A 16,406-nucleotide genomic window follows, 5' to 3' on the forward strand; every position below is an offset into this window, starting at 1 on the left:
ATGGTTATGAAGAACTTCTTACCTGCGTGGCCAGTCACTTGGTTAATAACACATAAAACTGCTAATATCTCCAAATCAGTCCAGATCCAACAAACTGTTGCGAAAAATATCCAGGGTTAACAGTTCTTATATGCGAATGACGCCGCGCCGTGCAGAATCGGATCGCCGCTGGATGTTTCGATAGACGGTTGGGACCAGAGCCGAGCAAGTGTCGGCTGTGTTTACGGATTGCTGTCACTGGCAGCGTCAGGCGTAAATTTGAATACCACAAACCTGAAGCCTACTTACCCGCCGAGTAATGGTCACCAAAATTTGTCCAGAAGTAACCGTTTTCGAATTCTTCCATCACACACAAATGAAAGACATCACGGTTTCTCGATTTTTTGGAACCAACTGACAAATTTAGGCTGATGAAAATGTATTTCGAAATAATTTTAACCTTTAAAAATAATGTCTTAAGTTGACATTTTTTAACGCGCGCGTTCATTTTACGTCAATTTTCTGACACAAATCGACGCTACGTGATTCCATTATTCGGATCTAACGCAATAACCTAATGAAATCACTTAGCGTCGTGTTGTGTCAGAAAATTGACGTTAAAAGAAGCGCCCAATGTGACCGACAAAGTTGACTATCATAACATAGCACTATTTGTATACTTCGAAGAACGCATACCTATTTTCCGACCGTTATTCGACATGATTTAAGACTGTAGCCGTTGTTGGCTGCTGTATTAAATTAAAAAGGTTGAGAATTGTCGAAGCCTTCCCCCTTGCTGGTTGTGATTAAACATGTCGACATCAATGAAAACCTAAGCCCCTATTCGCCAGTCTCTTTGATTAGAGAGTCACTAGCATTGCCCAATAGTCCATGACCCATGATGCATTTTTGTTACGCGCGGGATTGCGCATGCGCTTGCTGCGCAACAACAAAATAAAATGGCCGCATAGTGAGATAAATAGAGAGTACGAAGAGTAAATAAATAATTCGCGTGGCTCGGTTGTTAAAACGGTCGTCAGGACGATCGAATGTTATCGAAAAGAATCAATTATCCCAGCCCCGAATAGCCGCTGGTAATATCGGCCCGCAGCTCGGTAACAATACCCAATAGAGTGATAAGAAAAAATAGTGCAATCGTGTGCATGCGGTTAATTCCCGATACCACAAAACACGATGCTCCGTTTACGAAGCGATACGAAAAGGCGAGTTCGGCTGGTGTAGCTCACGAGATCTGTACCGCAGCATGAAGGAGATGCTTGGAGGTTGCTGCGTATGTTCGGACGAGAGGGGTTGGACGGAGAATCCGTTGGTTTATTGTGATGGCCAGGGGTGCACGGTCGCCGTACACCAAGGTATAACACGCATCTGTATTATCGCCCCCTCAGCTCCCCTCCTCTTCCCCCCCCCCACCACCCTCCTGGTCCACCTCTTCATAATCCCTGTTTCTTAACCTAGTGGAAATCAGGAGTTTGGAATTGCTTCCCCGCCGCAGGTCTCGAGACTGCTCTTCTCTTATTGTATGATTAAAATTTCAGCCAACTCTACGATACGTCAGAATGAAACGAAACAACCTTAGGCAACTTGGTTTTATCGAATAGGTTAGATCAAGTTCTGAAATGATGAAATGATCCTTCGACTCTAATCAACCCTCACGCAATGAGACCTATTTTGTACTTTCCTAAAACTCTTTGTTTCGATGGTACTCGATGAACGTTAAAACGTTGACAAGAAAATAAACCAGCGATTCATATTCGTTCCCACTTGCAGTAAACTGTATAATTAGATCAATGTCTTTTTAAAATATGGCCTCTTTAACTTTAATAGCAGCCCTCAAATGATACGAAAAGTTGTTAAAGGTTACAACGGTATTGGTAGAAAAACACATTTGCTTTATATATCAATTATTTCTACCTGAGTTTTATTCTCACCATCTGCTGTATCATCTCCTTGTTCTACAGTCATTAAAAAGACCTCCTCTGTGATTTAACCGCCCCATCAAAGGTTCACGTTACATTCTCTCCACTCTAAATAGCTGGAAAGGAATATGATACGAAGCATTGTGTGACCTGTGCATTTTGAAAACAACAAGCAAGCAGAAATTGAATATTTCGTTGTAATTCATCTAAACATTTTGAGATTAAATTATTCAGTCATTATTTTTCCTTAACAATACGTATGATGAAATATGTATGATCTTTATTTACCATGAATTAGACAATTAAAATCTGTATCAATGCTTTGCAGCTTGTTATGGGATTGTTACGGTACCAACTGGCCCATGGTATTGCAGAAAATGTGAATCGCAGGAACGTAGCGCACGGGTGGTAAGTTACTTTCATCAGTGAGTGATACTGGAATTATTCAAGATTTTTAATACGTTAAAAAGAGTTCTCACATTGATCGAAACTTCCTTCATTCGATGAACATCTTGACTTAAATTATTTTTAAGGATAGCAGAAGATGATGCATTTAACGAATACCAGTTGTTGCATAAGTTGATCAACCTTTTGCAGTCATGAAAGAAACTTGCATATGTGTAAATTTGTGTCAAGGTTCTAAAGACGCTTGACTATAGTAATTTTCTTTTGTGTTATATAACTTTGCTGAGGTAAATGTTGAAAGGAAATGAAGCAGCATCTAAAAATAGGCAAACAAGAAAATCAGTAATTATAAATTCTAAGCAATATGTACAACGAAAAAAGGTTCTTCAAGTTCCCTGTTTTTCATTACCTTTGTATTTTTCACCTTTCAATCCAACAATGTGCCTCTACTAATTAAAAAAATGACTTATAACCGTGCATTAGATGGGACTTATTTTTAATGGTAAACGTAGACTAGGCAGAGGTAGGCTGTAGTAATTGTGTGGTTGTGATGCAAAATGTTGGAGCAGCGCTGCGAGCTGTGCCCAAGCAGGGATGGAGCTCTCAAGAGAACGGATCAGGCGGGCTGGGCGCACGTTGTGTGTGCTCTTTACATACCTGAGGTCAGATTTGGCAACGTTACAACGATGGAGCCAATTATCCTGCAATTGATACCATCGGAGCGATTCAGTAAGGTAAATAAACCATGCGTCATCCGAATACTAATTTAAAAATGATTGATCGTGTCAAAATGTTATTTTGTCAATCGTTTTCCTATCTTCTCAATTCTTCTGTATTCATTTCACTATCGCTATCACATCCATGATGTTCGTTTTTCAAGAATAAGGGTGTTGCCCATGTTACAAATTTATCCTATGTCCTCAGACATGTTACATCTGTGAAGAACAAGGCAGAGGCGGCAGGGCTAATGTGGGAGCTTGTATGCAATGTAACAAAGCAGGTTGCAGACAACAATTTCATGTTACTTGTGCTCAGGCTCTGGGACTGCTTTGCGAAGAAGCTGGTAATTATTTGGACAACGTAAAATACTGCGGTTATTGTCAGCATCATTATTCAAAACTGGTGAGTATTCCGAATGTTGTCGGTGCTGTTATAGAATTGAAGATTATTCAATTTTAGCAAAATGATTCCGTACGAATTGTTTCAATCAATTTCGATAGCTTGTGTTCATATGTTACTCAGTTCGTTAGTATTTTTGCATTGACAGTATGATTGGCACAGTTGAAAATGATTTTTAATTATCATTGAGAAAAAGTGATCACGATTATTGAATGTAATTAATGTATTTTTCTGCTTTTTAGAGTCCTGTAATTGATTTAGTAAATAAATTGAATAATCATACTGTTGAATTACAGAAAAAAGGGGGTAACGTTAAAACAATTCCTCCATATAAACCAATCCCAGCAGACAACGGTTCTTCGGATTCGTCGCCCGAAAAAGAGGCTGAAACACCTGTAAAAACGTCGAGCAGCGGTAAGCGCAAGAGTTCAAACTCAAAGATGAACGCGGCGTCGTCGTCGTCGTCGTCTAGTTCAAAGAGTAAATCAAGCGCTAGTCCTAGCTTAGAAATAAATGGAAATGCCGACGAAAAAAGTGGAAGTGGTCGTAATACGCCTAAAGAAAATTCTTCCAACACAAGTAAATTCACCACCTCAAATTTCGTAGAGACCGTTGTCACTCAGTCGGAGAGTGTTTTTGGGCACGAGAACGTTACTGCAAAGTCTGGATCTAATTCAAATGTGATTCACAAAAGCAGCAGCCTGTCCAAATCCAGTTCCTCCACGTCCGGTAAGGCCTCTAGCCATGTGAACAAAAAGAGAAAAACCGGCGCCCGAACACCGACTGTTATTGGAAATGAAAATTCAAATCATTCCGTTAGTTCCGAGGCAAGTGGTTCGGTTGTTGTCGCTGTTAGTTCAGTCCTTCAGCAAACTATTAACACTAACATTGTTCTACCAACCGTTACCGAAGCTACCAGTCTGAGTACAACCACCGATCCTGAAAAAACAAAAAAGGTAAATTCCTCTTACCTTTTTTCACGTTCAAAGTGGGCATTTTGCATGACAAATTTCTGTTTCAAAATAACGGAGTCATAGCATTTCGCTTTGAATATATACCATTCACTGACAGAGTCATATTTTACAGTCGAAAATAGAGAGTCCGCCGGCACAATCATCCTTGCATCCTCCAATCACAACTGAGACTACAACAACAACACCAGTTATAACATTGATCACTCAAGCTCAACCTTCAGTTCCTGCTCAGTCACCTACCACGACTTCCAACAGCATTGTTGTCTCTGTGCCGTTGACGGCGACTTCTCTTCCCAGCTCCGTTCAGAGTGTTGTTACAAACGCTCCCACCCTCTACCAGCAAATACAGCAAAGTGTAGTCACTACAGCTGCTACCAATGATTCCAAACGAAGTCCAATTCCAGGTGACGACATGCCAAACAAGAGATCACGGTGAGTCTAGAATAAAAAAGCGTTAATGTTTACTGCATATCAAAAAAATTTCAAGTTTTCCTCCAAGTTTTGAAGTACTATTATACCGGGTATTATAAGTTCGATATTTTCAACGGAAATTATCTGGTTCCATGATTAACCACGATTATTTTATTCAATATTTTACATGGCGTTACAGAGAAAAACAATTACTAATAAATATTTGTTTCTTGGATATGAAGGTCAATGAAAACAAACGTCAATTTGTTAACGTTTCGGCCCGGGTGGGGGCCTTCCTCAGAACCAATTTTTTTTAATATGATAATCTGGTGCGAGAATTTTTTGGATAATAAAGCATGATATGGAACATGCCGATGACACAGAATTACAGAATACAATTTTAAAATACACTGTTACATTATACGGTGCAATACGGAACTCCCAAGCACACATCATGGAACAAGATTACTGGCAAGGAAGGAAAGAAATTGAAATTAGATGACCATTAGAGACTTTGACACAACAATGGTCGGACTAGAAGAAAAGCTCTTTCCTTCCTTGCCAGTAATCTTGTTCCACGATGTGTGCTTGGGAGTTCCGTATTGCACCATATAATGTAACAGTGTATTTTAAAATTGTATTCTGTAATTCTGTGTCATTGGCATGTTCCACATCATGCTTTATCATCCAAAAAATTGCTCGCACCAGATTATCATATTAAAAAAAATTCGTTCTGAGGAGGGCCCCCACCCGGGACGAAACGTTAACAAATTGACGTTTGTTTTCATTGACCTTCATATCCAAGAAACAAATATTTATTCGTCATTGTTGAGGTCAAAAAAATCATATACAAAAACAATTAATGTACATTTTTATTGACCATCAACATGTTGAAAGATGCAGCTGATACCTGCTGTTTAAAACAGCAACTAGGAAACCAGCATAGTTTCATCACTCATCCTAAGCCCAAAAAAATGTGTTATACTTCAGTTACAGTGAAACATCCCAATAGCGGACATATCTTTGGGACTGAAAATATTGTCCGTTATTAAGGAGTGTCCGCTATTCAGAACAATATTAAGGTGTACATTGTATACTTCTGGAGATTTTTAGGCTGTCCGTTGTAAAGAGGAATCTGTTGTCGGGAGGTGTCTATTAATAAAAGTTTCACTGTAAATGTAACTGCAGTTATTCTCAGCCGATTCAGGAAATTATTTATCAATGATATAGCGTGAGCTCTATTTCAAGCCAAAATATAATCAATCAACAGAAATTCAAAAGTATTAGATATGAAATATTCGCTCTTTTTTGTGATGCTGAGATTATCTTTCATAACTCTGATGGATGTTCTCAGACCAGATGTTTACAAACTTGAAAAAAAAAAATTCAACTTTTTTTCAATTGTAAGATAAAAGAAATTGCGTGCGTGATCAATGTGGGAGGCGTTTTTATTCGTCCTAGAAGTTTCAGCAAAGTATGGAAAACTGGTAGGTCATTGTTTATCTGTGAATTTTCAGCCAATCCGCTTGCGAATGATGCATTATTTGAATTTTTTTCGCGCAAGATCGAACCGCTGAACAAAACAGGGATGATATCGACGTCATGGACGTTATTCGAGTTCGATAGCCGCGTTCAAAATGGCCGGTGTGAGGGGTAAACAAGAAGCAGGTTGTTCTAACCTCATTTAAGTGCAATAATATCGGGATTCGATTGAGAATATCGGTGATTTATAGTGAAATAAAACATTATATCATATGAAGAAGTTCATTCCGCAAGTGTAAGTCATATTTCGGAACCCATATCTTTTCATACTTACGTTAAAAATCAGTTTTACTGACATAAAAATCAACTGTTTATAACAGTAGTACGGCCTTTGTACGTATATCGGGCACAGTAGTTCACTTCAGGTCATGCCACTGCTATGGATTTTCATAAAAATAAAAATTAAACCGCCCTGATAGTCCCCCTACATTTAGAAAAATCGTATTATTACCAGATCGGCTAGCTGACTACTCTTCAACGTCTATTTCCGCTTTTAATCGTGTATCAAATATCACCCTTTTCAAGGTTATGTTCGATCATTATTTACAAATGAGATCGTACTAAGCTGTAAATACACACCCCTCCACAATTACTATCCCACAATCAACCTGAAAATGTCACTTTACCAACACTCCGTAAATTATCAAATATTTGTCCGTTTTATTTTTCTATCTTTTTTCATTCTTAATCATATTGGCGGTGGTAAAAAGATGAGGCCTTATAAATAGAAATTTTTTTTCCAGTAGATCAGAGATCTACTTATCCTTTTCATAGCTTGTGATGAAAGCACATTCCTCAGTATTTCCCAGTTGTCAATTAAGCGTTGCGTTCTCTCAGGGTATGGAAATCCAATAATAATGATTCAAAGTTTCGTTTTTTCAGGTCACACTCGTCGGACAAGCCGGATAAACTGCGGAAGCCGAAACGGGGCGGCACTTCGAGCAGTCAGCCGGTTCCGCCACCGCCACTAACAACAACGACAATATCAACAACCCTTCCCAATAGTATAGTCAGCACAACTAAACGCGGAAGTCGAAGTAATCATCCAACGCCACCACCACTGATAACCGTGGCCCCAGTACCATCCATAATTCAAGGGCCCAGCCAAGCAGTCGGTCACTTCAGCAGTGTCGGAACTGGTTCAGGGATGGGACCTACTGTCAAAGATTCACCACCTAGCAGCCCTGGTTCGGAAAGCATGAGCAACTCTGGACCTGTTCGACGAAAGCGCAAAAGCGCTGGAGGAGCTTCTACCACACCAACACCTTCCACGTCAAGTTCCACTCCGACAGCCATGGCGAACAGTACTAAGGATGAAAAAGATGTAAAATTGTGAGTAAAATTTCAGTTTTTATACATTCGGTTTTGATAATTTGAAAGATGTTATAGAACTAGCAATAATCATTTTTACGTAATTTCCAGACAACGTAGCATAAAAATTTGAGTTACATGATCATTTTTCTAATTCTGGAACATTTGCTTCTGATTAATAGGTTCCAAAATGGTATCAGTGCACCACATATGCTTGGGAATCAATTGAATCCCACTTCTACAATGGCACAAAAAATGTCTGACACTCTCACCCAAGAACTAGAGGCTCACTCGATTTTCACCGAAGCTAATAATCCTACGAGCAGCTTGGTTGGACCACAGTTACACAGTCATGTCATTGCCTCTGTGAGTGCTCGTTTGATTATATGTGTTAAAAACGTTTTTCTTTATCCATTCATCCGTAAAATTTTTTATTTTGATTTTTTATTTTTTTTTCCCCCACTTCTGTAATCATCAACAATTATTTATTACTCGCGGTCAAAAGAACTCGCATTTTCATTACCAACAATATTTGACATATAGGTAAGATCCAACCAATCTGCACCCGCGACAACGTCTTTATCATCCGTTTTCGCAACTAACACTGGTCCAAATACTGGCGGTTCTGGTGGCAATGTGTTGGGTGGAGGTGCAATTCCTCAGACATTGGATCAACTACTCGAAAGGCAGTGGGAACAGGGCAGTCAATTTCTCATGGAACAGGCCCAGCACTTTGACAGTAAGTGTACGGCAAGAAAACATTAGCTTCGCTTTTTTTTCCAAATGCGTGGTTGATGGGGCAAAATAAGTGACTGTATGCAAATAACAATTAAAAAAAAAAAAAAAAATACCCATCTGCTATTGTAAACTTTTAACCATCTCCGTACAGAGCTAAGTGATTTATTCTGCTGATTTTTTTTATCCTGTGCACGAAATTAAAACTTTAATATGCTGCTTTCAACACTAACCTATGCAATTGTACAGCACATAAGCTTGTAGTTTTATTGCTGTATCTCTCCATGAATTATTGAATTATTATTTTTGCATTTAAAAATTATTTTAAATCATTAGCAATGTTGATCGACTACACTAGATCTTCAAATTTTGTTTGTGTGTTTGTCACACAAATTCACCACTAATTTTTTCAATCACAGTTGCCTCTCTTTTATCGTGCTTACATCAATTGCGAGCGGAAAATCTGAGGTTGGAAGAGCATGTCAACAGTCTGCTGCAAAGAAGAGATCACCTGCTAGCAGTGAATGCTCGGCTAGCTATTCCACTGACCACACAACCAAACACACATACAGGTAAATAAACGACGCAAGGAATTCGGTAGCTTTGTTTCGACTGGTGTATCTCAAATGCATATTCGTATTCGTTTCACTATGGTAGATTCTCTTTTTCATATAGTGAACAACATACATCCTTCGGTGAATCCGACGCATTCGAATATTCCGCATTCGGATATCCAGCCAGGAGGACCCGCCCCAGTTTCTCGGGTCAACCGTGAAGCCAGAGTGAATAATAGCTACTTACCTCATTCAAGTTCCAGTTCGCATTCCACTGTCATGGAAAACGGATTACCACCCGACCCTTCCCCACCTGCAGCTGCCTCCTTGACACAATACCAACACAGAGGCTCACTTGTTCCTCCCCAACCAAGTCCAACGATCAGGTAATTTCATTCAAGACACTCAATCATTGTGAACATTATCATCACCACAACAATAACTTGAAATCTTGATGAATCGTTAACATTATGCTTCCATTGTGAAAGTAAAAATTGTCCAAATTAATATACAGGTACAATGCATCTTGTTCTGTAACCATATTTTCAAATTTTTGCAATTGATTGAGACATGTACATTAATTGATCACAAATATCGGGCCGCCCTCAGTTATCGAATGGTTTGATATATATTTTAAAACACTTTGTAACGTACAGTTGTTTTTCTTTCTTTCGTGAAAGGCATGGTCCAGCAGGGACTGGTTACCATCAAGCTCAACCTAGCAATATCGTTTCGCCTGCAAGTGCAAACAGCTCGGGTGTCGTTCGAAATTCATCGGTGACACCAGATCCTCTACGAGGTGTACCTAGGTAAGATTTTCAATTGCCCAAGTAGTATGTCACGTATTTTGTAACTCCATAAATTTTACTACAATTCAACATGTGCTATTTTGCGCCCTTTTTCAGATCCGTGGCGCCTTCATCGAGCAACTATATGCCCACACTGTACCAGCAAACAATGTCCAATTTGGCTAGCAGTCAAACGGGAAGCATACACAACATACATTCACACGGACCTGCGCCTACCAGCCACGGACCTCCGGGCAAACCCAGCTGAAGGTAGGTGCGAGCCCAGAACGGGCACAACATTGCATCTTCAACTAGATCTCAGGCTACACCTTGCGCTAGCGAGCCGCGTTTTCATCATAAGCGGTAAACTGCTCGGAGTTATACTAATATACAGATCGGCAGTATACGTATTGATACGGGAAAGAAGAGAATGAGGTGAATTTTATGAATGTAAGTATAATCAAGTCGTGAGGTTGAGGCAACACGAAAATTTAGTTGCCTCGAGAGAATATCTATCTTGTCCTTATTAAATCATCTTCAATGGAAGTTAACTGTGTCCTGTGACAGAATTTTACTTGCAATTAGAAGAGGGTTTACATTCATTGAACTTTTTATTCGAGGGTATTAATTTGCATTAATTTTCCTTTTATTCCATTCATTTTTCATATATTGATACGTATCGTATGCACGCAATTATTGTCTTTGAACGATTCGTTTCAGCGAAAAAATTCTTGCGGGTAATAAAGAATCGACTGCATATCCAGACCGAATAGAATTAACAGTTATCAGCGTATTTTAATTGTGAGAGAAAAAAAACTGATTACTCTCTCACAGTCTTTTCAACCGAATCACGTTATTCAGGATATGTATACGTATTTCAGGAATATGTTTATATTAAAATCCAATTTGGCAGTACAGAAAAAATTTCTATACGTCTGTATTTTTGACGAACGAATTCTCATTTACGGGGAATGATCCGTAAGTAGCACTTTTAGTATGCGAGATAAAGATATTGAATTAAAAACTTGCAAAATTTAATGTCAATGACATGGCGCAATAGCTTTTAATTCTATTTTTGCGAGCAGTGCACCAGCTGTTTTATATGTTCTTCATATGCTACGCAGCAGGAAAAACAATTATAAAGAAATAAAATGGTCAGTTTAGCATGGTAAAATATTGAAAATGGAAAAAAAAAAAAAAATCAACATGTTAAATTTTCTTCATACCAATTTGATGGAATCGTTAGCGTTTCATTATTTTTGGTATGAGCGGTAATAAGACTCAAGTCTCGTTCTTGGTTTATGTACAAAATAAAACAATGACGAATGTAAAACTGATTTTATCTTTGGGTGTGTTATTATTATTAATGATTGTTGTAATTGTTACGTCTATCTTATGTTATTGTTAAAACACGATTAATAACCAGAATTAGAAGAAAAACGTCATTAAAATGTGACGGGGAAATTCTCGAACTATACAATGTATCACGTGTATGTCATTAGCATGCACGAAATTTTTCGCATTGGTGTTGTACGATTTTTTTTCCCTTGTACGTATGATATATAAAATCAAAGAGGCACATCCTTCAGCATCTTTGTTTTCTACATAAACTAAGGGTCATTCACTATATTATGATTGATTAGAGGCTGATTTTAGGGTATAACATTTTTAATTTTTAGGGTGTTTTAATTGCTGCAAAAGGATCCGAATGAAATTTATTTGACAACAGCGATCAGATCTGTTTTTTGTTTGTATAGGGATAAAGAAAGTAAAAAATTTTTTGGTCCTTTCATTCATGAGGGTTTATATTTTCTGTCGATTTGAAAATTTTCGACAAATTTTCGATGACAACCAAAAACAGGTCTTCAATACTTATGAACTAATGAATTTTTAAGTATGAGCTGGTATAAGAAGTTTTCTCGCATGTCAAAACAATCTTAAAATAGCGTTGTGTCAAAAATTTACACTTGACACTAAATATGAATAAAAATCCCACAGATGTACAAATATTAGAAACGTAAGTAAGTTTACTTATCGTGAAGGGGAGAAGGGGAAATGAATAGAATTAAAAAATAGCAATAATGATAGTAATTGTATAATAAATCATTTTAAATTACACACACGTACAATTGAATGTCCGTTAATGAAAATTGGTATGTGATTTCAAATTTAAAAGAATCAAGCAAAATTATCTGATGAACTATTTAAACGACAAATATATTTGAAATTTAATGTACAGCTGTTGGAAGATAATCAATTTCCACGTTGCTTTCATTTTGTTATTTAAGTATTATTATATTATTTCGGCTTTTCTCTTGGTTTCGTTTTGTTTTCAACCGCCGAATATAAATCTTTAATATGTCTAGCTACTATGTAACCGAATTTATAAGATCGACATAACGATTGGAAATATACATATAATAAAAAATTGTTCACGTATGTATAATAGATTCGTTTGCTAAATTTAACTCGCATACAAACTGCACCCAATATTGTAAATTTGGAATGAATTTTTTTTATCTTATTTCAAAACCAGTATCGAAAATTAATTGTGAACCATAAAAATTAATATTTAGTTGTATAATGTAAACGACAAACACTGCCTTCCATTAACGCCAATTTTGAAATAGGTCAACGCTCTTGTGAGCGTAGAAATTTATAGCGAGCATGAATTAGTTTTATTTTATAATTATCATTAGTTGATTGACTATCTATTATTACTTAATGAATAAAAAACAAATCAATTGTGACATAGACTGCCGTAAAAAGACCGATCAGCCAGGGTATCCCAGGGACTACCCTTAGAAAATTCATTTTCAAAATTGCCAATCATCTCATCTTGTTTTGCGTTATTTATTTTGTTTCAAATCGCTTCTCAATAAAGAGCACAATAACCAACAATTTCAAAAATAATATTCCATTCATTTCTAAGAACATTCTATTGGGATATGGTTCGTATCTTCACCGAGAGTATAATCCGTTGAATGATGTATTAATTGACAAGTAGAATTAGAATTCATTTTTTTTCCTATTAAAAATAAAATGATCGCATGTATATATACCTAAGCCACAAGCTGTGAGCTCATTTTATATTTACAGATGATTCAGTTTATTGTATACACATGAAATAACGCTTTGAATTTATTATTTTTGTCAAACCTTTTTTTTTCGCATATCATTCTTTATTCCGATTATTATCAATGCCGAGAGCAACAGATTACAATGATCGTAATAAAGTAATAGAGAGAATTCATTTCAATTTTTGAGAAAAAGCAAACTCTTCTCTTAACAAAAGATCCGCTAAGAACTACAAATTCTTTGATTATTCTTCGTCATTGAAACAAATTGATTGAGTAGACCTCTATTTATTACACATGCAAATTTCATTAGCGAATTAATGACAGCCTGATAGAATAACTTTACACATTGCTTGTGGAGAAAATTTATCACCTTCTTGTTTCTGTTTTTGTCATGAATTATTTTTTGTCTCTAAAACAGGAGTATTAGCACCTGTGTAAAAATATCATTTGCCCTCGATATTTCATCTAAGTCGCAAAAAAAAAAAGAACACCACATATTTCTAAATCGATGAAAAGAAATGAATTTGCAAACCCTTTGAATGGCATTGAATGAATGGAAAAGAAAAGGTGAAAAGAAAGATAAAAATTGAATACAAGTTTTGAGTTTTTAATGTCAAAAATTGATAGAAAAAGGCAAATACAAACCTTTTATAAACAAGCATAAATGGGCATTTGAAAATTAGAAATAATCAGAGACCTGCATGTATAAAAATCATACACACAACTTGTATATCATACATAAATTGCTAATAGAACGAAACACTGATCTAACAGACTAAAATTAAATATTACTCAGGGAATTAGTTTATTCTACTTCCTTCAATTTTATAATGAAATATGTAATAACGATAGTAATAATAACCATCATAATTAGTAGAGAGAAACAATTTGTCAACTATCTTGCAATGTTTATCACTCGTTCAGTTATCCGTTTCATGTTGTTGTTTTTTTTTTTTTTTTTTTTTTCTCCCCGTTTCCCGATTCATCTGCTTAATTTTACTGTTAAACCCAAACTTAATTTTATTATTATATTTGCGTTTTCTTTCTTTCCTTGAATGTAATTTCATATTTTGCCTGTCCTAATGGTATTTTTCTAAAGGCTTCGAAAAGTAGTACAATTTTTTGCTCTTTCAAACGAGTGATAAAAGTGCAGAACAGATTTCTAATTGTATAGATTATGATAAACAAACAGTGCGGTCTTGAATGAAAAATAGTATAAGAATTTCTACAATACCTTGTAATACTAAGTACGACTTTTCATAATGGGCTAAAGAGAAAAGAAAGATAAAAATTGTAAACAAAAAGTGGGAAATAAGAAAAATCGAAAGAATAACAATTTTCACCGAATCGCCGTATTTTTATATAGGCTAGAGTAAAAAAAAAAAAAGAAAAAGAAAAATACAACAAAACAATGATATTTTCTCACAGTAATCGTGCCAAATTTTTCTATCTTATTACATTTAATTGATTAATGAATTAATCGGTAGGCATGTATAAAAATAATTAAAAAGAAGAGAAAAAAAGAAATATACCAAAATTAGGTTTTGATATAAAAATACCAAGCTGAGAATTATCAGCTGTATTCACAGTTATAACACAATGTCATCGAGCATGTATTTATTTATTACAATATATAATAATACCCGCATGTCATTTTGTAATGTGTAACCCATAGGTGTTCAACAACTAAGCAGCTACTTAATGCCCGTTCATTCGCAGAAATAATCTAACAATTGTGGCTATGAATTTTCGGTGAAAGTCTGTGTAATGAAATCAAAGTATGAAGAATTGATTCATGATGTATCCTTCAGATTTTCAGAACATGCTAGGAAAAGAAATTGTTCCATTTTACCATGTATTACCATTCGCCCGATACTAACTAACAATAAGCTCTTGCACTTGTCAACACACGGATCAATTCTCGATTCTGTGAATGAATTGTAATCTTAATAGAAAAAAACAAATTCAAGTTATTTTCGATGAATGCCGACGCTATACGCTTATTGTATAGTGTATATCAGTGAAACACTACATTGCATTGTACCATATTCAGTAGCAGAGGAAAAACAAATATTATAATATTCTAATATAGACGAAGTAAAACGCTAGCTTTATTTTATGTATAAAGTATAAATCGTATAGAGCAGACCAAAACTCTTTTTAATTCCGTTACTGCGCGCCGGTCTGAATTAATTTGTGCATGTTAAGAATTATTGAACAAAATATTGGAAAACCAAGTGACTTATTCTGTTTCGTTGTCTACTGGTGGATATTTATTCAATAATAATTACTAGAAAACACAAATATTATGAATTTTGGCCTCCTCGTATACATAATAATTAATAATTATTATTCTGTAATAAAAACATGAAATACCATATGTGTTTCCAAGGAAAATTTTTTTAATAAAGTCTGATTGTTTTTTAACTTGTAACAAACCATGGTTATCGCAATTATTAACCACATTCATAGACAACAACGATACGGTACATCAGAAAACTAAGTTTATCGCGCTTTTTACCTGCGTCAAACTAGAAACTTCCAAATTAACAAAGCAAGGGGGCTGGTGTGCGCTGCCCCTTGTTGTATGCAACTCGTAGATCACGGCAATTTCTATGTGTGCATATTTCCAGGGTACTTGGCGGAACCACACAGATTTTAATCGAAATGCACGTGAAGTCGGAACAATGTGAAACACGGATAAGATCGTTGCTATCCAGAAATGTAGGCACAACTTAAATACATATATAAATGCATACGTGTATGTGGACATAATAGGATTTAAAATTGAATTCTAACGCGTTATCTGCCGCTCGCTAGAGAGATTTTCCGCTGAATTCACCGCAGTTGATCCTGTGATCTTATCAAATTCTATACCTAAACAAATTTGATCCCCTTATTGCGATAAAAATGAACGGATCTCTCCGCGATGTGAGTGCAACGACGGTCGCTTTAAAAATTAGCCTGTAAAAATTACCGGTATGCGTTTTTTCACTAATAAAAATTTGTACGGTCGCATGACTTACTTACAAAAGAAATCCGATCATCATCGAAGATGCAGATTGGCAGTAAAAGAAAAATTTGAAATATTCTAAATCGAAACGTTCGGCCATTCAATCATTTCCAACTCAATACAGCGCGTGGTGTTGAGTTTGAAATGCGGTCCAGGTTTGGTACCGAAAAAAGCGGTAGCCACCCTCCTTCTTGCGGAGGAGATAATCGTTTCGATCCGAAGCCCTTAATAATTGCATTATAACGAACCTTGGGTTCTCTAAGCCACAAGCGCCAAAGCGTGTTTGCACTATTCAAGTGGGGTGGACTTTGGGACCCCTGTGGTGCAGCTGCCCAGGTATTTGCGTGCCCTAATTTTTACCTTTTTTAGGGTCCTTTTCAAAGTGGGGGACCGTCTCTTGCTCAGTTCATGTTTCGTGCGTTAAGCCATCATACCGGCTCTCCGCACCCTCAAACTTTCAATTATTATATAGTTGCATTTATTTTGAAATTTAATCCTTCTCTTTTTCCTAGCGACAGAGATAGTTTTGGTTTAAGCGTACTAAATTCGTACGATAAA

At 36.4% G+C, this 16,406-nt stretch overlaps 1 protein-coding gene and 1 long non-coding RNA gene across 6 annotated transcripts; one reads left to right on the forward strand and one right to left on the reverse strand.

Annotated features, from left to right (window-relative positions):
• Positions 1 to 942: 942 nt before the first annotated feature.
• LOC124302309 (protein AF-10-like) lies at positions 943 to 13,354 on the forward strand. Of its 5 annotated transcripts, XM_046758328.1 has the most exons (14): positions 943 to 1,352; positions 2,245 to 2,324; positions 2,885 to 3,055; positions 3,246 to 3,443; positions 3,737 to 3,854; positions 4,047 to 4,396; positions 4,527 to 4,846; positions 7,250 to 7,699; positions 7,861 to 8,044; positions 8,222 to 8,417; positions 8,833 to 8,985; positions 9,071 to 9,353; positions 9,648 to 9,776; positions 9,873 to 13,354. In XM_046758328.1, exons 1-14 carry the CDS (start codon positions 1,244 to 1,246, stop codon positions 10,021 to 10,023), a joined length of 2,892 nt encoding a protein of 963 aa, XP_046614284.1. In that variant the 5' UTR covers positions 943 to 1,243; the 3' UTR covers positions 10,024 to 13,354. The 5 variants fall into 5 exon arrangements, with proteins under 5 accessions (XP_046614284.1, XP_046614280.1, XP_046614282.1 ...); XM_046758324.1 differs by having other exon boundaries at positions 3,737 to 4,396; XM_046758326.1 differs by having other exon boundaries at positions 3,737 to 4,396; positions 9,089 to 9,353.
• On the reverse strand, positions 1,847 to 2,889 carry LOC124302310 (uncharacterized). The gene is made up of 3 exons (XR_006907681.1): positions 2,731 to 2,889; positions 2,205 to 2,637; positions 1,847 to 2,032 (listed from the first exon to the last, which is right to left on the reverse strand). It is a non-coding gene; the product is annotated as an uncharacterized LOC124302310 (long non-coding RNA).
• Positions 13,355 to 16,406: the final 3,052 nt, after the last annotated feature.

Source organism: Neodiprion virginianus, chromosome 4 (assembly GCF_021901495.1).
Source record: "Neodiprion virginianus isolate iyNeoVirg1 chromosome 4, iyNeoVirg1.1, whole genome shotgun sequence".
Lineage (NCBI taxonomy): Eukaryota > Metazoa > Arthropoda > Insecta > Hymenoptera > Diprionidae > Neodiprion > Neodiprion virginianus.

Coding starts and splice junctions, on each gene's coding strand:
- LOC124302309 (XM_046758324.1), top strand. CDS start 1,244: ATGAAGGAGATGCTTGGAGGTTGCTGCGTATGTTCGGACGAGAGGGGT. Junction 1,353..2,244: donor CACGGTCGCCGTACACCAAG/GTATAACACGCA, acceptor AATGCTTTGCAG/CTTGTTATGGGATTGTTACG. Junction 7,700..7,860: donor GATGAAAAAGATGTAAAATT/GTGAGTAAAATT, acceptor TCTGATTAATAG/GTTCCAAAATGGTATCAGTG.